Genomic DNA, 22,766 nt, shown 5'->3' with positions numbered 1-22,766 from the left:
AGTACTAAATATGTTCTAAGTTATTTATTCTCTTAAGGCGGGCCAGTCTTAAATCTCTAAAGAAACCAACATGCTGTGAAAACCATTTCCTTCTGTGTTTAATCTCTTAGCATACCTGTATTTCTATATCCGCATGCTCTTTCCTTGGAGCTGTATGTATTCTCTGAAATATGATAGTGTCAGTGCAAACATTTCAGGTCTTAGTCTTTTTTTCATCCAACTTTTAAGACTCAAATTTTTTTTACCTTAAACAGCATAAGGGAAAAATAGGCTACATCTTTCATGTACAGAGGAATACATCTTTAAAATATTTGAAACACGCAGAAAAAGCCCACGTATTTATTACTAAGATAAATGACCTGAGATTCTTCCTCTTCCCACGGCGCTCTATATACACATTTAGGTCTCTGAGGTCCGGACCTCTGTATTTTTTATGAGGTGTATAATAAAAGTTGTGAAATAATTGCCTATTAAGATATTAAAAGATTTTGTACAAGAGACAAGATTATCGACTTTCTCATCTGAGAAATTTCAAAAATAACTGAGATGGTCAATCATTGTGAATTCTAGATGTTATGCAAGTAAGTAGCTGAATGTTTAATATTTGACAAATATTAAAGAAAAAGGGTATGGCAAAACTAGATTTTTTTGGGAATTGATTGGAAAAGAAAACCCCATACCTGCAACCTTTATATTGATGGCTGGCTCAACATTTAAAGGGATGGTACACCTAAAATTCTATGATTTTTTTGACACCTTTATGATTTACCCAATGCTGTCATTGCAATCCCAAATGCATTTTTTTCACGAGCATGTGTTTACTTCTATTTCCCTGGCTGAGACTGAGACAGATGGAAACAAAAAGACAGGCATGGTTTTAAAGCTGAACGTTGTTGTCCAATCGTTGCCCTTTTAGATGTCTTAAAATGCACCCGTGGACCTAGTATTTCTAAAACCCAGCGTTCCGCCATGCTTTTGTCTGATTCCCCGTTTACATTGACATCTATGTAAAACGCGGAACGGACAAGTGAAAGCGTGTCCATCTGGTAGTAATCTCTGCGAAAGGCTTTATAGTCCCCAGACAGCCATAGCCATTTAAACTGATTCTGATCCCTGACAATGTGAGCTCCCTGGGGATAAAATATGTGAATACTAGGGATTTGGATATTGTAGCCTACTTATTTTGATATTAGTTACGTACATTAAGTTGTTTGTTATATTATTTGCTACTTTATCAATGTTTAACACATTATTTCGACCTGCTGATATTGTGCACATCGATGTTTATTAATTGTTCATGAGTTTAATGAACTTCACTTCTGTTTTTACCATCATTATGGTGATTATCAGTAGATAATATTTTAAGGTAGGCTACATAGCACGGAATAGTTGTTCAAGTAGATTGGTGTGTTGGTCAGTTCTCTCTCTCTCTCTCGTGACGTCAAGATGCCTTCAGCCTATATTACACGCCTGTTGCGAGTCCAGCAAAGCTCGCGCACTCAGCTGGAATACAGAACGACAGCTGGGACTGAGAAGGGAACGCTTTGCTTCTAGGATGCAATGTTTAGACAAACGAAGTAGCGCATTAACGGACATCAAACGGTCAACATTAATTCACCACAGTACGTTACTACGACACGTGCGCGCTCTCCGACCTCGTAAAAAAATCAATAATCGTTTAATCAGTCAGAGGTTGTGTGATAGGCTACTGCACCTTAATGAGAAGACAGCTACTTTGTAGCCTACTCAGTCAGTTTGCGTGTCTCTTTAGATTCAAGCGAAGCGCATCTGTCATATTCAAAAGTCCAAGTAGGCTACTCTCAAAGGTGAAGCGCGCTGTCAATGGGAATCACCATCACCATCATCACTTCTAATTGAATCATGATACTGATGCGCAGGAGTACGCTGAGGTGTTCAGTGAAGGAGAATAACGGATAGATTAGAGAATTTCCCCTACAAAAATCCAGCGCTGCCTCAAAATAACTATTCCTAAAAATGTTTTTCGAGCAGGCTGATTTAAACTACAGCTTTAACATGAGCGAGGAAGACCGGTTAACTCCTCTGGACGAGGACTGGAGCGACTCGCCGGTGGAGACGCTCTCTCGCGCGGGCTTCATCGCCCTGTCCGTGTTCCTCGGATTCATAATGACTTTTGGCTTTTTCAACAACTTAATTGTGTTAGCCCTCTTCTGTAAGTTCAAGATGCTCCGGACGCCGGTGAACATGCTGCTTCTTAACATTAGCGTCAGTGACATGCTGGTGTGTATGTTCGGGACGACCCTGAGCTTCGCGTCCAGTGTGCGGGGACGGTGGCTGCTCGGACGGAGCGGCTGCATGTGGTACGGCTTTATCAACTCCTGCTTCGGTACGTAGCCTACTAAAAAAAAAAAAAAAAAAAAAAGGCAAATAAAAATAAATTCCAAATGGTAGCCATACATTTTCAAATAGCCTATCTATAAAACTATAGGTAGCTACAATTCACGTAAAACTGTAGTTTTGTGTGCTTTTATTAGGCTGGCTGTTTATGTTTCCTTTTAAACACGAGGTGAATTGGGACATGTAGGCTACTGAGAACATTCGATTTAATCACCAGAACACAACTCATCTTTCCATTTTTCAACTATCAGTTACTTAAATGCTAAATGTTTCAAATCACATTTGTTATGTATTGGCTGGGGCTTTATAAGAAACATTTCATTTTAAAAATTCAATGCAACTTGCTGTAGGCTACAGCTTTTTTGATGTGGGTTTATTGAAAACATGTGTTTTGTTCTAATCTACATTAAAACCAGGTATGAAGCTATAACTTCAGGTTTGAAGTTTTGTTCCATCTTTTTAATAGTAACCAGCAGCAAAAACATCTTTTTACATATGGAAATGGAAATATGAACAATGTCAAACACCACATAGCTACTCCTTTACTATAAATACAACAATCAGTTAAAACAATATAAAAAGCTCAAAGTTCTTTCTGGTACTCAAAATCCAAGGCAAAGAGAAGCCCAAACAGTTAAGAAACTTCAGCTACAATAAGAATCCACACTTTCATCCCTCTGGTCTGTCTGTCATCAGGTGTTCTAAAGAACCAAAGAATACATAGATATAACCTTTAATCCATCAAATTAACATTTCAAGAAATAGGTTGATCTTTTTTACTCCCATCCAAATGGACGGTTTTCTGAAGAGACTCGATCACTTTATGTGATGAACAGATTGAATTTTGTTCACATATAAACATTGATCAGCGAACATAAACAGAAGCTCTACTGTACTTGATGTGTGAGAACAACCCCTATTGGTTCTTGTGGAAGCTCAGCTGTGTAACACATGAGAATATACCTCATTGGTTCTTGCGGAAGCTCATGTTGTGTAACACGAGAGTGAGCCCCGTTGGCTCTTGCAGAAGCTCAAATGTGCCGCGTGACAAAGAATGAACCTCATTGGTTTTTGCGGAAGCTCAAACGTGCTGCGTAACACACGAGAACGAACCTCATTGGTTCTTGCTGAAGCTCAAACGTGCCGCGTAACACAAACAAGAACGAACCTCATTGGTTCTTCCAGAAGTTCAAACGTGCTGCGTAACACACGAGAATGAACCTTATTGGTTCTTGCTGAAGCTCAAATGTGCTGTATAACAAGAGAATGAACCTCATTCTTGCAGAAGCTCAAAGCCTTATTTGAGGTCAATAGATGATAGGCAAATATTTGGATGTCCTGCCTAACATACTGTAATTACCTCAAGGACAGCCATTTACGATCTCTCGATGGTGACTTCACCATGAGTTTTTTTCTCCTGCAACTTACTGACTAATACAATTTTGGTCGACTAAGCCTATTCTAATCAACTAAAGTTTAGTCGACTAGATTCTCATGCATGAGCTTCCGTTTACCATATTTGTGCGTTGAGGAATGTTATATGTGAATAAAAGTCTAAATTAAATCTGTTCATCATATAAAGCAATCAAGTCTACTCAGAAAATTTCAACTAAACTGCTTAATTCATATGGATTAGTTTTACACTCATTTTATTAACTTGTTTTGTTCATGTGTTTTGGAGGAAGTGTGGCTCTGGGATCTTATGCTTTCAAAGCTAGCTTGCTATCGCTAGCCACCCCCGAAATTGCATACCCTACACCTTTAAACTTCACAGACTTCATTGAGCAAGCACTGACCATTTGATCATTTAATCAAAGTAACAATTGACCAGTTAATCAATTCAAATCAAAATAGTCGTTAATTGCCACAAGTCACATCATAGATGAAAACTGGGATGCACAATTACAAATGCCACACTAATAAAATTGTTGTGCTTATTTTATTTAACAATGAAGCTATCAGCTTGTTTTTGCAATCACTACACAACAGATTTGTATTCTCAATGGGAGTGTTTAAACTATAGTATGTATTCTTCAAACCAAAAATTGGGGCAAAAACTTTAAAGTAAAATAACTTCTGAGTGGGACTAAGGGATTTTCGAACTATTCTGTATTCCTGTGGCACAAAAAGTAAAGCATGGTAATATAGGGCATGAGTCTAATTACAAGCGAATACATGAACTGATAAAATGTGTAGTTTCTAGTTTGAATGCAGGGCAAGTTGCTTTGGATAAAAGTCTCTCTCAAAAGAGAATGAATCTATTTGCATCTACATCACAGTAATGGAAATGTACTGGGGATTATCAGTCAGGAAGGATGTTAGCTAAATTATGTCAAGAAAGCCTCAAGGGAAAAACTGGAGACTGGCAGTAAAAAAGAAAATAAAAAAGAAATATAGTAGCCAGGTTCATAATGTCAGAGAAAAAGTCAAGCTTTGTGAGGCTTCTGCCACAAGCCGGAGACCATAATAACTACATTATAAACGTGTCCGTTTGCATGTGCTGCAAAGTATGATGTTATTGGGTTTGAAGGCTGTGGATTCTAACGATGGTTTTGACATTGAAGCTAGAGGTGAACAGAGCAGGACATACTGTATTTTTTGATGATCTAAATACTACAATGAGTGATGCTATACAAAACTAATAACCTCAAGATGGGCAAATGGCACAACCTTCACTGCACTATGTGTGTGGGTTTGTAACATGAAGAGGAGAACTGTTGAATGGAGGAAACTTTCAATGATGTTTGCGCTATAGTGAAAGAGATAATGCCAGACACATACATGAGCTGTGGTTCTTTCTTCTGCTTTCTTTACATGCCTATCCTTTTAGATGAGTCATGTCTTTCTTAACATTTATCACAACAGTTAATTTCCCCAAGGTTAATTGTGTTTATTAAGAAACAGTTTACCAATATTTAATATAGACACGCATAAATATTTATTAGATATTGTTTTGTGCTTTAGTATTTTTGTCACATAGCCTATATGTTCTGTTTTGGCTTAGGGGGCTGTTTATACGACACCGGTTTCAACTAAAAACGTAAAACCTTTTATGCGTTTTGGCCGTTCATTTACAGGAAAACGCAAACTTTTGAAAACATGTTTCAAAGTGGAAGTTTTTGAATACGGTCTGTGTAAACAACAAAAACGCGAATCTGTGAAGACGATGATGTCATGCACATGTACATTACGTGTTCAGTTTATAGTGTTTCATCGCCATCTAATGGTCTGGAAGCAGAATACAGGGTTTGTAATAGTTTTCGCAGATCCTTCTGAATCAGGATTGTTTTGACAATGTTCTGTTCGTGGGAAAACGTCTCCGTTTTAAGCATATCGTTGTCGTGTAAACGTACCCTTAGTTTCATTTTGTTTTAGTTCTGTTTTCCCTGTTCCTGTTTTCCAGTGTGACCAAGCTTCCAATGCTGCGTCCCAATTCGCCTACTTATACTACGCCCTAAAAGTATGTACTCTTTTGGTGAAGAAAAAGTACATACTTTTGAGTGTGTAGCAAAAGACTAGGCAAGCTTTGGGACATACTACTTCGTCATCTTTAACGGACAGATCTGTCGCGTGCATCTTGCCACCCTAAACTGCCCTGTCAATCATCTTGTCACAGTTAAAATCCTTCATTCAATCTTATAAAATTTCCTATCGTTTCGGAGAGAAATGTAGTAGCACGTTCACCTATTGTGGGCAATATCAGCCGTTAGAGTGCGCATCGATCTGCACTTCGGATTCTGACCGGAAATAGTAGACATACTACGATTTTGGACGTACTAATTCTACTTGCGAATACTATTTAGGACGGATAGTATGCGAATTGGGACACAGCCCTAGTGTGTGATAGTTTGTTCGCATGATTCATCATTCCGTTCACCTGTCGTTCAATTAATTGTCTCATTTAGTCTTGTGTATATATACTTCCTGTTTTGTTCAGTTCTGTTTTCAGTCTCGTCGATGTTTGAAGTTGTGTTTCTTGATATTCTCCTACCTGTTTTATTTTCATTTATTGAATTAAAGGCTGGTGCCTAATCTATTTGTCTTCGTATGCTTACTTATACAGCAACCTGCGACAGTTTTCTAGCACTAGGTACTTGTTTATTCACCTCAAAATTCAGAAATGGCAATTATTCAAATGGCAAGATGTTGTGCTTTGTCACAGTGTTTTATGCCTTCTTAGTAGATTCAGGCTGCAGCTTTGGCTACGTCAAAGATTTCATTTTGAGGAAGAGATTCCCATCTGAAATGTATGCTAAGAAATGTGTTGCATGCATTTTAATATAACACAATAGGAATGTTTTCTATTGCAAGGTTTGTGATAAGAATATAATTTGATAAAATTCATGCTTGAAGGCTTCAGTTTACGACTTCAAACACACAAGTGTCTGGATGCATATACACAGGCACGAAGATTTTCATAGGATTGTAACATGAATGGCCTGCTGTAAAAGGCCATGTTATCGCACTGGAGCTGGTGCAGGTGGAATATATAAATCAGACAGAAAATCATTTCAGTTTCAGTCATCCTTTATCTTAGCTTTATTTCCCTGAGTTTCTCATCACTTTTTTCAGCCTGAATTTTCCACCTCTCAAGCTAAAATGCAGAGGTACCTTGCGGCATGTCTAGTTTTACTATTTTACAGCTAATGGTATTTGATGTGCTGAGTATGCTCAACCATTAATTCAATGGAAGAGAAAACACCCAAGCCAATTTCACTAGTCAGAAGCACTGACCTCTGATTTGGACCTGTGTTTTGGCACCAGCTTTAATGCCTATAATGAAGCCTAAAATTTGTGTAGCAGGTTGTGTCCACATGGCTGTAGATTTAATTTCCTGCTTTTGCTCTGGATTATCATATGAATATACATTGCTTGTTTAACCCTCTGGGGCCTGAGGGGTTTTCTGGGTCCTGGAGGTGTTCTGACATACTCTAACATTTGTGCTTATTTCTGTTACTTGTGACATTTTCATGGCTAAACCAGCATGTTTGTAAAAGTTTGTAGGTTTGAGATAATGACATTTATGCGTGGTTTGTGAAAATAACAAAACAAAGTCACTGTAATAAGGTCATGAAACCCAAACTGATTATTTCTTCACAAGACTTTTGAAAATTGTATCACGTAGCCTAGAATATTTGCTCCAAAACTATGTGAAAATCATCCTGAATACTCATCAGATAAGACAATATATTGATTTAAAATTTGTATGACATGTCTTGTGTAAGAAAGCTTTATGCAAGAAGGCGTAAACCACCCCATGCATATTGAGTTTTTCACACCTGAGAAAGACAAAGACCTTCCCATAATGGCCTTATTAGGAGCTCTCAGGGCCTATCATTATGAGGAACCTTGCACAAAGAATGAGGAGATTAAAAAAATTATGGCTTTTGATTGTTTGGATTTATTTACAACACAAAATAATCCAAAGATACACAACAAATTACAAAAAAGCACATTATTTAACATACTGAACTAAAGAAAGAGACTTAACCAGTCACACACCTTTGCCATTCCTGAAACATAGTGCATACCTGTCATTTCCAAGGTGTTTGATTTTTCACTTTACCATGTTCATGCTCATGTTGAAGTCAGCAGGACTCATCAGTAGAGCATATGCTCCCTAAAAAAAAGAAATAACAAAACTAAAACCTGTGAACATGCTGATATCAAGAGTAACTAGGGCTGCACGATTTTGGGAATACATTTTAGATTTGTTCTGTTTAAAATTGCTTTTTAAAATTTACAAAATACACACACATATATATAATGAACACCAGGTTTGTTGTGCCTTGTAGGCATATACGTGCAGGGCTGCATAAAATTATAACAATAGTATAGCAGGCATCGTTAAAAAGGAACACTTCAGTAACACTACACTAGAGAAAAATATATTGATTATCATATGTTACTTCAAATGTTTACAATCGATATGACGTTATGAAATGAGATTGGAGTAAAAACATGGTGCGTTTTGCTTTTCAAGCGCAGAGCGCGACTGACTCAAACTCACAGCGCGTGCAGAGAACATTTACTGAAGCATCGAGCAACAGTTCAATGGCAATGTGAAGTTTATGCAACAATAACACTAACTAATATAATTCAGAATTATTTCTTACCTTAAAATCTTTCTTGTCTTCAAATCGCGTTCTTCTTCTTCTGATGTAAATCCAATAAGCTCACAGCTAGTGTGTCTTCCAAACTCGACGAACAGCAGAGGACTGATGAAGTTTGGTGCATTGTTTTTGAGGTAATGAGCGCGTTCGTGTGACGCATGGATGATTTACATTTCAATATCTTTTGCACGTGTGGGTGTGGTCACATTAAAACTAATGAACAAGCGTTAGAGAAACTGGATATCTTGTTGGTTTTATACAAATGACTTAAACAGAGAATATTTGTTTTCGTTTTGAATCAGATAATTTAAAACACACACTTAAATGTTTATAAAGATATATAGCTCATAAATGTGTGACAAGTATTCGCTGAGTTTTGTTTATGTTTAGAGACGTGCTCAAGACAAAAAAGTTCACGAGACGGAGAGACAGAAAGCACACCCTGTTTAATTTCTTTATTTTACAAAAGCACAACGTTTTGTTTTGATTGTAAGTGGACACATACAAAAGTAGACATCTCACAGAATCTTTTTTCATATTTATTAAGTCTGTATGACCATTAATTACGGAGTATTTTAAGTCTATGTAGCTGCTATGTTAAAAAAAATCATGCAAATCACGCCGGCGTGATTGACGACCCCAGAGAGTTAAAGGATTAATTCACTTTCAAATAAAAATGTCCTGATAATTTACTTACCCTCATGTCATCCAAGATGTCCATGTCTTTTTTTCTTCAGTCGACAAGAAATGAAGGTTTTTGAGGAAAACATTCCAGGATTTTTCTCCATATAATGGATTTCAATGGCAACCAACAGTTTGAAGGTCCAAAATGTCAGTCTCAATGCAACTTCAAAGACTCGACACGATCCCAGTCGAGAAATAAGGGTCTTATCTAGCGGAACGATCTGTCATTTTCTAAAAAATAAATAAAAATGATATACTTTTTAACCACAAATGGCCGTCTTGTACTATCTCTGAGATTTTAGACACGATATTACCAGTTCCTTTTTTGCTTTTCCTTAACAGAAATAGTTTCTAACATAGCCATTGCAACACACATTAGTGGTGTTTTGTTCCTGAATGACTCAGTGTTTTGAACAAATCACTTGAATAAAGGATTCAGTGAATCATTCATTAAGTCCCTGCGTCCGAATATGTATACTTCCTTAGTAGGCTATATAGACCATTTCAAGGACGTAAATCATGCGCAATTGGAAAGCTACTGTGCATGTCTGGTCCCGAAACATTTCCGGTGGCACCATTGTTAAATCACAGATCTGTCAAAGCGCTAATACTTTTGCCATGGCAATCACTGTCTGTCTGAATGAGCACTGTGGTGCCAGAGGCAAGTAAGTGCTTTTTTCACTGACAAATAAACAAACCATGGGAGAGTGTGAAGGCAATAAAGTGTGGAAAGGAGTTGTGAAAGTCACAAAGGACTTTGTATATGTACTCAGTATGTGATTTCGAACAAAGCCAGCCATTTGTTTGGTTCCTAAATTAATTAGCGTTTTGAACAAATTGGTTGAGAATGATTTAAATGATTCACTCATAAATGGTAAATGGTAAATGGACTGCATTTATATAGCGCTTTCACAGACCCAATGGCCTCCAAAGCGCTTTACATGTTGCCTCACATTCACCCATTCATACACCGACGGTGTATAAAGACAGTCGTCGCAACCTACTGGTGTAATGATGCAGAAAGATCGACTAGAAAATCAACACCAATGCACATACTTACACATGGACCAAACAGATGAGCAGAGTGATACAGAGAGTAAAACTTCCCAGTGCTGTTGGACTGTTATATTAACGCTTATGGAACGCTGCTCGGTATTTGAGAACCAGAACCAACTATTTGAAAGTCTCTAAAGTAAATAAATGTAACTTTTAAAGTAGAAGGCGAGTAGTCAAACTGACACCTAGATGTAAATATTTACTTTGCAGAAACACAACAGCGCACTGGCTGTATATTTATGTGCACGCTTCCTCTGTGACGTGTCAAATTTGTCACATTTGCAAATACATGTTAAATAATTGAATCTCCTGCACCCACTTCCACTCTCGCTTTAAATGTACACTCACATGAAAGACTCCAGTCATTTTGTAAACTGCAAAATATGCTTTATTTTATTGCAGCAAGTCCTCTCATGGGGACAGCGTGTCGAGATTATATAACCAACCAAATACTATATTTTGTGTTCATAATAGAATTGTGTTGGGATTACTATTTTGAAGTGTTGTGTAATGAGGACATGTGTGTGAGAAGGGAAGTGGAGTAAAAAAAGATGGATTAACGTGTCTCACGTGCTTCATAGTTTTATAAATGCTGACAGATACCACTATACTTTATACAACTATACACTATATATCTATATATCACTATATAACTATCTATCTATCTATCTATCTATCTATCTATCTATCTATCTATCTATCTATCTATCTATCTATCTATCTATCTATCTATCTATCTATCTATCTATCTATGTTCTTTAATTTCTTCCTCTTAATTTTTCTTCTCCTTTGTATTTCTTTGATTTCTAGCTAGTCTCAATCTTTGTTTTTAATGTCTGAGCCTGTACATGTGTGCAGCTCTTCAGTCATTCAGAACCAAGGGTCTGCAAATAGAGACTAGAGGTGCTGGAGAATGGATGCCAGAAGAGTCATCAGACTCATTAATGTCTTTATTTACACTCACACATGGTCAGCCATGGAGAAAAATCTGAACATAGACTCGCAACACTCGGTTTGGCACCTCTTCATTATAACCTTCATGTCACCATTCTGTTCAGTTCAGTTTAGTTTTCATGGACTTTCAGTTTGTTTTCATTTGTCATGTGCCTTTGTTCTGATTAATCTCACTCGTCAGTATCCTTGGTTATCGTATTATTAATTTATCCGTGTCAGCTGTGTTAGTTTAATCTTCTTGTTTGAGTTTGTGTATAGGTCACCTTATCCTGCACCCTTTGTCCAGTATTAACACTATGGTGTGTGTTTGTGTTCTTTGTATGGATCTACCTTTTGGATTATTATAGGTAAAGTTACCCGTTTGAATCTTCATCTTCTGTGTCTATGTCTTCCTATCTGCACGCACCCGTTACACTTCATCATTGGGTTTGAGTTTTTAATGAGTGTAGCTTTATTAACTGCTGGCCACGTTTTCATTTCGGCAGAGGCTATTTACACTAAGTGAAAATAGCAGTATTTTTGGGTTCTACGAGTAAATAGTACTCAAAACCTAGTTGATAACCTGCAAAAGCGTGTCACTTGCTCAAAATGGATCGCTCATTCCTCAAAAGAAAGTATTCATGTCAATGAAAGTGTCAGTGTCATCCAGATGAAAAGTCTTGACACCATTGTTTATGGACAAGATAGTCAAATGGCTTTGTCATGTTTTCATTATGACAGTTTACTCTGTAAATGTTTTCCAATGCAAAAAAGTCCGATATTGGTGACACTACCTGAAAATGCTCAAGACAGCACTATATACTATTTGTACAGCCATTTGAAAAATACAGTAAAGTTACACATTACTGTATTTAGTGAGGTAACTACAAGACACTGAATGTTTCACATTTTTACTGCATATGCTCTTTGCAATTCTAATTTGTTCACAGCATTGTGCAAAAGAAAAAATACACCCTTATTTACAACAAACATAAACTCCCTTTGGGTAGAGCTGTGCAGAACTGTAAATAATATTGCAGTACATATTGGAACTGAACATACAACATACATAGTACTGTAATCATTCATGGACATCCAGACGTTCCTCTCTGTCTGGCCACATAATTTCATCTCATCACAGCGAATATCATCTCTTGCAATGCAATCCAAAACAACAACATGCTTGCTTAGATGGTCTCCAGTTAGACCCCTCTCATTCTCAGGGATTATGTCCCTGTAAAGAGTGTCTAATAAAGTCAGCAGATGTTGTGTGTTGTATGGAGCAAGACTGGGGATATGTCATTTATACACACCTGTTCTCCCGACGAAATTTTTGAATAATTGAATTTACAGTGGTTCTCCCAACATTTGGCTGCACCCTTCGACCAGTCTCAGCCGTTGTGAGGCCGTGATTGACAACATGATCCACAATTGTAGCCCTGATTTCATCAGGGATCCGCCTATCCGCCCCTTCCCCTTCCCCTTCCCCTTCCCCTTCCCCTTCCCCTTCCCCTTCCCCTTCCCCTTCCCCTTCCCCTTCCCCTTCCCCGTCCTGCACCCCTCTTCCACGAGGCTGGCCTTCCTTATCTGTGTCACAGTATTGTAGAAATGGTACTATGTCCTGCTTGGTTCATATATGTGACCCGCCACGGAAACCAGGGACACAAGTCGGCAGCACAACTTACGAGCAAAATGAGAAAGAAGCGTTTTTTTTCAAAACTGGTGATTTTCGCTTTTTTGCAGAATCTGTTAGTTGAGATCACGAAGAAGCCTCTCCATGTTTTAGATATCAATATTGGTATATTTAAAATCGTACATTTTTAGGTTGAAATCGGCTTGTTTTGTGAGATTCTAGCTCGCAGTAGGGGCGTGTCATTGTCTGTGTGTATTTCCACACTGGATAAGCCGGCTTTTGTTTCTTTTGTTATTGCCCCCGCCCTCCAAGGGAACAGCGTGTTAGGACTGGGCGATATATTGATATATTTTTTTTAATGGGATATGGAATTAGACCATATCGCATCGATATAGTTCAAAGTTGCGCTGTGATCCTTGCTGCAAGCTGCTGCGTGCTTTTGTAGCAGTCTGCGTCTCAACAGCCCAGTGTACAACGCGACAAATACTCACATTAAATGTTTACGCAGAGGAACAGGACAAAGAAATAAAGAAAGTTGGTTATGTCTAAACTGAAAGCAAACCGAGAAAATTGAGAGAAATATGCGTGTCATATTATGCGTACATATTAGACGCGTTGCTTTCAGGTCTTAAAGAGACAGTAGCCCTAATAGTAACACGCTGCCGCTTGTCCTTAAATGGATTGTTCACCCAAAAATAAACATTTTGTCATTCTTTACTCACTCTAATGTTGTTCCAAACCTGTATTTATTTATTGTGCTGAACACAAAAGAAGATATTTGGAAGAATGTGGGTAACCAGACAGTTGCTGGTCCCCATTGACTACCATAGGAAATAAATATAGAAGTCACTGGGGAACATCAACTGTTTGGTTACCCACATTCTTCCAAATAACTTCAACAGAAGAAAGAAACTTATTCAGGTTTAAAACAACTTGAGAGAGTAAATGATGACAATTAAACATTTGGGGAGAACTATCCATTTAATGTTAATAAAACAACATCACACACTGCTCTTGACTGAGAACTTTAATAGTAACTTTAATAAGAATCAATGTATAATTTATACAGTGAAGTCCATATTTGGCTTTGACTTTCACTGTACATTTGCTCTCACTTTGAGTAAAAAATATCGGTATATTTATATCATATATCGATTATTCAGCCTAAATATATCGCGATAAGACTTTTGGTCCATATCGCCCAGCCCTACAGCGTGGTTACTTATTATGCAGCGCTCTAGCGGCTCTGTCTGATATCAAAAGAGTTGCCTATACAGTTTTATCGGTAGATGCTAAGAGACATTTATTTATATATTACCTGTTTGCAAACTTTTTTTTTTTCTTTGATGGCACATTTTCCTGACCTTTTTGCTCCCCCATGTGCTTTACAGGGGGTATGGCTTATCTAAATGAGATGTAAATGAGCCCTATTGTCACTCCCAGCAGCAGAGAGAGGTGAGAACTGCTCAATCTTTAGAGGCAGATTTCTCCACTTTTAATTGTTTTGAGTGCCTACCTTCAAATGGCCACAACTTCTCCAAATATTATCAGATTTCCATGTGTTACACATCGTTGGAAAGCTTGGAGACTACACTTTCAGAATCTGTGAATAACTCAAAATGCCCCAGAACCGACATGTGTCCTTACTTTCCGTGACCGGTCACATATGCTTGCAAAGTGGGGGTTTATGGGATTCAGCTGACAGTGATTGTAGAGAAGTGGCTCATCATTGGTTGCAACTACAGTAATGCTTCACACACCCCTTCGCATCAGTGAAAGTTGAGATTCACCTGAGATAAATTGTTCAATTTAGGAAACATTTTCAGGGAAAAAAAAGATTAATTTTTTTTTGTAAAATTAGCTTGACAGATTTTGACAACTAGTTCAACATTTTTGTATGTAATGACTCAAGCAATGAAAGGAGGATTATTAGTTTTATATGGAATGACTATTCAGCATTCACAAGTATAGTTAATTTTGACTGACATGACATAAGCAAATTATAATGTTAGAAAACAGCAGAGAGTTGTATGAAAGCAATTGATGCATGTCCAAAAGCATTTGCAATTTGTTGGAAGGAATGAGAAACGGCTACTATGATGTGCACAAATGACTAAATGTTGTGGAGGTTGAACTAACTATTGTGCAAATGTAAATAGTGATGTGAGAAATGCACCAAAGCGACTGAGAAAAACTGTAACAGTAGCATTCAAGAAAGAAATGAAATGCACAAATATAAAAATAAAATACTACATTGACTTCACTGTATAAATTAGACATTGATTCTTATCAATGCTACTATTAGTTCTCAGTCAAGAGCAGTGAGTGATTTTCTCCTTGTGTTTTGTTGTTTTATTGACATTAAAGGGATAGTTCCCCTAAAAATTAGAATCAAGTTCTCTCTCAAGTTGTTTTAAACTCTAATAAGTTTCTTTCTTCTGTTGAAAATATATATATTTTTTTAAGAATGTGTATTGCATATTTTTTCCCTCTATGGAAGTCAATGGGGATCAGCAACTGTTTGGATAGCCACATTCTTCAAAATATCTTATTTTGAGTTCAGCACAAGAAAGAAATGAATACAGGTTTGGAACAACATTAGAGTGCGTAAATAATGATTGAATATTAAATACCCGTTAGGCACTTTATTTCCATTGTAGCAAATTATCTCAAAAGGGAAATATACAATTAATTTCTATTTAGTTATAATCAATTATAATTATTTATATCAGCTGCCAGAAGGAACTGTAGCAGGATTAACATTACAATCAATTATTCAGTTCAACCATCTATCAACTCTTAATGTTTTTTTTATTTTTCTGACCACAGAAAATAAATTTATTACAGTACTAATGCATTAGAGCATGTAGCACGATCTGGTCCTCTGTCTTTGTGGGGACTCTCCATAGACGTAATGGTTTTTATGCTGTACTACAAACTGTATATTATATCCCCTTACACTATTCCTACCCCTAAACAGTAATTGTGTATTTTTACATTTTCAAAAAAACTCATTCTGTATGATTTATAAGTTTGTTTCCTCATGGGGACTTCAATTTAGGGTTCCCATGAATCAGTGTGCATTAAGGTTGAAGTCCCCACCAGGATAGAAAAACATGTACAGTACACACATACACACACACACACACACACACACACACACACACACACACACACACACACACACACACACACACACACACACACACACACACACACACACACACACACACACACACACACACACACACACACACACACACACACACAGTAAAACAAAGTGGATGCATGAAACTGGAAAAGAAACAACGAAAACAAAATGGAATAATGAAAGTGAAAGAGTCAGTCATTACATGAGCACAACCATCTGTTTCCTAATTTAAAGCACCTTAGCAACTAACCCTTTGTAGTGTAATGAACATCTGGATGCAGATAAGTCTTTGAATGCTTTTTCCTGGAGCTGGTAATGCTCGACTGAAGAAGGTAGTGTTGAAAGTTGTGTCGGATTCTTCCGGGGTTAAATGAAATCCTTGCCGGTACAGAAGGGCCAGCTCCTGGACGAAGTCCTGCGGTGTTGAGGGTTCTTCCTGTTTACTTCTCTTACTTTAATTCTGGACTGATTGAGTTAGAGTCCTTTGATTTCTACAGAGGTCACACCTCTCGAGCGTGGCTTGGCCAATGCAAATCTGTCATTTTGAGCTGGAAAATGTTTCGTTGTTCCTCGCTATACAGCTTATTTGCATAATCAGAGTGGGCAGATTTGTGTGCCATTAAACTCTGATTAGAGTTTAATGTCATGATGATTAGACTCCCATTAAAGTTAGAAAGATTATAAAGTTACAAACAGCATAATACAACATTATGTTCTGGAGATGTGTATATTCATGCTAGTGTGTTTTGTCCATGAATTAAGTAGGGGAAGTAATTTGTTTTTATGTTTTTTTATGTGTTAGTCTTTCCCCTGCATGTGTTGTTGAACATGTGGCCATTATTCCCATTGGCATATCTTTGATATCATGGAAGGCGTCACCAGTTTTTCCTTGCAAGTGTCGGCAGGGGTAATAGAAATTTAATTATGGTCTGTGGGCGACCAGAATTCTTAAAGCCTGCTTGGGTCTTTGTTTGATTTTAAGTCTTATGACTCCCAGGTGGATTGTTTATTAAATATAACAAATAATTGTGTGTCTGATCTGTCTCAGGCTCTACACCACTTTTATAATATTTTCTTCATTTTAATTTAAAATAAACACCTTACAGAGCATAAATGCGAAAGGGAAAAGGGAGAAGAACAAGTTTGGAAAACCTCACCTCACCACTGACCTTAATTTTCTATACCATTATTTGATTCCTCAGGGTGATAAATGGTTCTCTACTGTGATGTCTCCATGTTTTTGTGCTGTTGTAATGTAATGTAATATAATGTAATGTTTCAATACATTTGGTGGTAACTTGTGGCATATGACATGAATGGTTTGGTCCTTGCAAGAAACAGTCATCATTATGAATCTGATCAAGGCACAGTAATGAATCCCTGATTTGTAATGAGAACAAATCTTAAGTATTTTATATATTTCATATTTGACTAGTATGAATTTTACTGGATATGTTGTGATATTAAAGGAAACAAAACTAAAACAAAATATTTATATTATATAAATATAAATAAGTATTGCCTGACATCAGTTGATAGCTGTCAAACTTTTTCATAATATAAAAAGCTTTCTTTTCGTTTAACTTACCACACCTGACACTGCTAAATTGCAATTGTATTTTTAAAAAAGATTTTCATTTCAAATTTGGCCACAGAAATGACAATCATGAGATAAGACATCCTTGCTTTTATTGAACATGCTTCCAGTCTTTTATAAAGAAGCATTATTAATCTTAAATATTCTTATCAATATTATATTTTAATGCCGTTTCAATTCTTTTCGTAAAATATAAAGATATAATGCCTGAATGACTTGTAATTCTCATGTGAAAGCCTAATACTTTAAAGGGTTTCATTTGACTTTAAATGTGTTTTGAATCTTGAACACTTGGCCGCTGGAGTGTGGAAGAGAAATGGCGTATGCACTTTTCAAAGCCCATGTTGCCTGAAGAAGTTCTCCCAGGTGTCCTCCATTATGGGCTGCATTAACAATGTCAGATAACTTTTTCGTGTAGTGCAGGAAGACCATTTGCATTTTTGGTGTACCAGTAAACCCCTGAGACAACACATTATTTAACCCTTTATTGACCAGTGATGTCATTTAACACCCTTCCCTCATTAATTGTAAAGTTTTACCTGACTATTCTTAAAGGGGTCCGATTATGCCCTGTTACGGAGTCTTGATTTTGTTTTTAGCGTGTACTAGATTATGTTTTCATGCTTAATTGTTAAAAAAAAAAGTCACATATTTTACATCTGCGAACACGCAGATTTCATTTACAGTTTTTTAGGATTGCTTAAGCACGATTTTCGAAACAGGGCCCGTGTTTTCAAAACACTACACACAATTAGCACAACCACACACCCAATTAGCAAAACACTACAGATCCTTTGCATAATTAAACACTCTTGTAAAAACTATACACTTCTGTTTAAAAACCACACTTTGTTACCATATGAAACACACACGTTTCACATTACTATACTCTGTTTGCACGAGTTACACTCTGCTGTGATAAACTCTGCTACTTCCCTATGATAGAGTAGGCTACCATCAACAAAGTACACATATAATGTAAATTCACCAAACACTACACAAGACCAATGTTGCAGACTGAAGAAACTCATTTATTTCTCAACACGCCCAAAATGTTGGCATGGAGATTCATAATACTGTAACAAAATGTCACTTTACGTATTGTACTGTAAGTTTACTGTAAAAAAAAAACAAAAAAACCTAGACATTGTCTCTTCGCCTATCTGGATCTGGCCAGAGAATTTCATCAACATCGCAGGCAATGTTGACATTAGCAAGACGATGTAATGTGAAATGTGGATGTTGCTGAAACCAGTTCTGAACCAGAGCAGAGCGGTGGAAAGACACATTGTCCCAGACAACAATGTATTGCATATGATCGATTTGATTTGCTGCTGTTATGTTGTGCAATTTTTCCAAGAATGTAAGTATGAGTGCTGTATTGTAAGGGCCCATATGGGCATGGTGGTGGAGGACCCCATTCTGTGTAATGGCTGCACAGTGTTATATTACCCCCACAATGCCCTGGAACATTGACTATAGCCCTGTGGCCAATGATGTTTCTTCCCCTCCTTCGTGTTCTCGTCAGGTTGAACCCAGCCTCATCTACGTAAATGAACTCATGCTGGATCTCCTCTCCATCCATTCGTAAAACTCTCTGAAGAACAGTGTCAGGCAAAATTGTGTAGTTCAGTGTAGATCTAGTACCTATTTTCCAGTCGAAATGTTCTTATCACACTTGCCACTGTGTATCGGCTTAGATTTGGTTGTACTCGCAGTCCAGCCTCCCTCAGCGTCAGCCCGTGGTTGACAACGTGGTCAACCAGTGTTGCGCGGATCTCATTTGTCAGATTCGGTCCTCTTCGTCTTCGTCTTCCTCTTCCTCTACCTCCAGCATGGCCTCCATCTCTTCCTCTTCCTCTGTTGATTCCTCTTCCTCCCCTTCCTCCTCCTCCTTGTCCTCGTCCTCGTCCTCCTCCTCGTTCTCCTCATTCTCCTCCTCGTCTTACTCTTTCTCTGACTCTTTCCATTGTGCTTGAAGACCGATGAACTCACCTGCTGCTTTTTATAGTGCTTATACACCTGATTGGTGTGTCTACAATTAAGCAAACAAGTGTTTGCACACCTGATGACTGTGTTGAACCAATTGGTTGGACAGTGCGGTAATTTGACAGTCAGTGCTTTGGTATTGCAATGAAGTGACTTCATGATAGATTTTTGTGTGTAATGTATGTTAAGTTTGTTTAGTGTTTTGCAAATCACTGTGTGTAGAGTTTTGCAACAAGTGTGTGGTTGACAATGTGCTTATAGTTGTGCAAATATGGGCTGATGTTTTGCTTCTTGAGTGTAAGGTTTTGCTAATAGTGTACTACTTTTAATTTTAGTGTGTAAGCAATCCAAAAAAACTGTAAAGGAACACGCTGACTTTTTGGGACTTTAGCTTATTCACCATATCCCCCAGAGTTAGTTAAGTCCATACATACCCTTTTCATCTCCGTGCGTGCCGTAACTCTGTCTGATGCACCCACCACTAGCCTAGCTTAGCACAAAGACTGGAGGTAAATGGCTCCAGCTAGCATACTGCTCACAATAAGTGTCAAAATAACGCCAACATTTTCCTATTTACATGTTGTGATTTGTAAAGTCACAGCGTGTACAAATAACAAGGTCACATGAGACACAGCCATCTTCTAACCGTATACATACTGGGAACTATATTCTCAGATGGCTACTATAGAATAGAATAGAATAGAATAGAATAGAATAGAATAGAATAGAATAGAATAGAATAGAATAGAATAGAATAGAACAGTAAGTGATAGTATTAACAGGTCAAGTGTTGACGAAAAAGTGTTGACAGCCATTTCTTGAAAGTTTGGCAGGTCATTCCACCAGCAGGGAACAGTCTGTAAAGGTCTTTGCTCTTTGGGATGGCACCACAAAGCACTGTTCAATTGCAGAACGCAAGCTTCTGGAGGGCACATAAGTCTGAATAGTGAGTTTAGGTACAGCGGTGCAGAGCCAGTGGTCGTTCTGTAAGAAAATATCAGTGCCTTGAATTTAATGCGAGTGGCTATTGGCAACCAGTGCAAATTGATGAAGAGAGATGTGATTTGCGCTCTCTTTAGCTTGTTAAAGACCACTATCGCTGCTGCATTCTTGATCAGTTGCAGAGGTTTCACAGTACATGCTGGAACGCCTGCCAAGAGAACATTACAATAGTCCAGTCAGGATAGAACAAGAGCTTGGACCAGGAGTTGTGTATCATGCTTTGAGAGGAAAGGCCTGATCTTCCTAATGTTTTATAAGGCAAATCTGCAGGACCGGGCCGTTCTAGCAGTGTGATCTGTGAAGTTTAACTAATCATCAATCACAACTCCAAGGTTCCTTGTTGTCCTGGAAGGAGTTACGGATGACAAACCCAGCTGAATGGAAAAGTTGTGATGAAGTGTTGGCCGAGATCATGTGAAGTTCTATCTTTGCAAGGTTGAGTTGAAAGTGGAGGTTCTTTATCCAGTCCAACATGTCAGTCAGGCAGGCCGAGATGAGAGCAGCTACTGTCTGATCATCTGGCTGGAATGAGAGGTAGAGTTGTGTGTCATCAGCAAAGCATTTTATATTTAACTTTCCATTTATGGAGTGAATTCATATAATTTAATTTATATATCATATAAAGTATAATTCATACTTCAGTGGTCGAGTACTAAAAGTTACCAGGAAAATGATAGAGAATAAGCTGGTGTATTTTTTTTTGTCTGATATCCACAATGCTGGGTAAATTATTTACAAATTGTAGTCAGTTACTAATTACAAATTACATGACATCAGGGTTTCCCAGACTGGGGCTCATGAAGGAACTGCAGGGGGATTGTGAGTTTAATGAAAAAATAAAATTTAAATAAAACATTTTAAAATAGATCTGATTATACCATCATCGATTCTTACATAAAGAAACAGAAAATAATTTATTCATCAATTAACTTCAATTAACTCAATCAAATCAATAGTTGGTGTGACCTCTGTTTGCGTTTAAAACAGCTTTTGTCCTCGGTACACTTGAACATAGTTTTTCAGATTCCTTTGCAGACAGGATTCTTCAAGCGTCTTGGATACTTTGCCACAGTTCTTCTGGATTTATTCTGTCTCAGTTTTTCCTGTGTCTTCATGTAATCACATACAGACTCGATGATGGTGAGATCAGATCTCCGCGTGGAGCACTGGCTGTTGTCATGCATACAAACATCTCACTAGATTCTTACAATTAATGGCAAAATTAATGTTTGGGAATGTAAACTGATATTTCCTACTAACACACTACAGAAAAAGATGGTCTTTTTGAAAGGGTTAAGGTCCTTGAAAGGGTTAGTTCACCCAAAAGTGAAAATTATGTCATTATAATTACTCACCCACATGTCATTCCAAACCCGTAAGACCTTCGTTCATCTTCGGAACACAAATTAAGATATTTTTGAAGAAATCCGAGAGCTCTTGCTTGTCCTTCTCTGACGCTGGTTGAACTAACCCTTATTGGTTGACCTAACCCTTTAAAGTTATTACCCTTTAAAGTTTCTAGCACTGGATAACCATTAGAGTCAAGGCGTGTGTGTGTGCGTGTGTGTGTGTGTGTGCGTGTGTGTGTGTGTGTGTGTGTGTGTGTGTGTGTGTGTGTGTGTGTGTGTGTGTGTGTGTGTGCAAGCATGTGTGCAAAAGCTCTCCAATTTGTTGGCTGGGTTCATAGAGGATTGTGACAGGCATCAAACATCATGCTGCATCCTTATTCCTCTGTTATTCTGTGGGTCACTGCATTCCAAATTCACTTTCCTTTCTCCTGTCAGTTCATATCAGAATAAGTTCTTTCTGTGCTGTCCTCTCATCTTTCCGATCCATCCCTCCCTGTCTTCTTTTTTTATGGTTTATCGTCATATTGATAACAACTGCAAACCTGATCTTGTCAGGATTCTGTCACTCCGGTTGGACTTATTCTTAGTTTGGTGACAGAACCCTGACACTAATGTATCCTATTGTCCATGTGTGAGCGTGTGCTCTCCTGGCACTCCTGTGTGGTTTGGTTTCGGGATCCGAATACATATTTTGTCAAAATGTTCTCAGTCCCAAGGAATCATATATGAATGTTTGGTCATGACCTCTCCCTGTCACTTTTTAACGAACATGATAACCCTTTATTAATATTGTTCGATGTCATTTTGTCAACGTGGTACTCGATTGCTCTCAGTTGTTTATCTTGTGTCAGATCAAGACACATTTAGTTGTTTGCATGCATTT

At 37.7% G+C, this 22,766-nt stretch overlaps 1 protein-coding gene across 3 annotated transcripts in view; it reads left to right on the top strand.

Annotated features, from left to right (window-relative positions):
- The first annotated feature begins 1,478 nt into the window (after positions 1–1,478).
- Positions 1,479–22,766, top strand: part of tmtops2b (teleost multiple tissue opsin 2b) — an 80,869-nt gene continuing 59,581 nt past the window's right edge. For all 3 annotated transcript variants that reach the window (XR_013798371.1, XR_013798372.1, XM_079618999.1), the window contains exon 1: positions 1,479–2,365. Coding sequence is in view for 1 of the 3 variants with exons in the window: in XM_079618999.1 (XP_079475125.1) it covers positions 1,996–2,365 (370 nt within the window). In the remaining 2 variants the exon portion in view is untranslated. The remainder of the gene's footprint in view (positions 2,366–22,766) is intronic.

Source organism: Phoxinus phoxinus (genome assembly GCF_949152265.1).
Source record: "Phoxinus phoxinus genome assembly, chromosome: 7".
In the NCBI taxonomy this organism is placed as follows: Eukaryota; Metazoa; Chordata; class Actinopteri; order Cypriniformes; family Leuciscidae; genus Phoxinus; species Phoxinus phoxinus.
The sequence above is the reverse complement of the archived record's forward strand: the minus strand, read 5'-3'. Positions and strand labels throughout refer to the sequence as shown.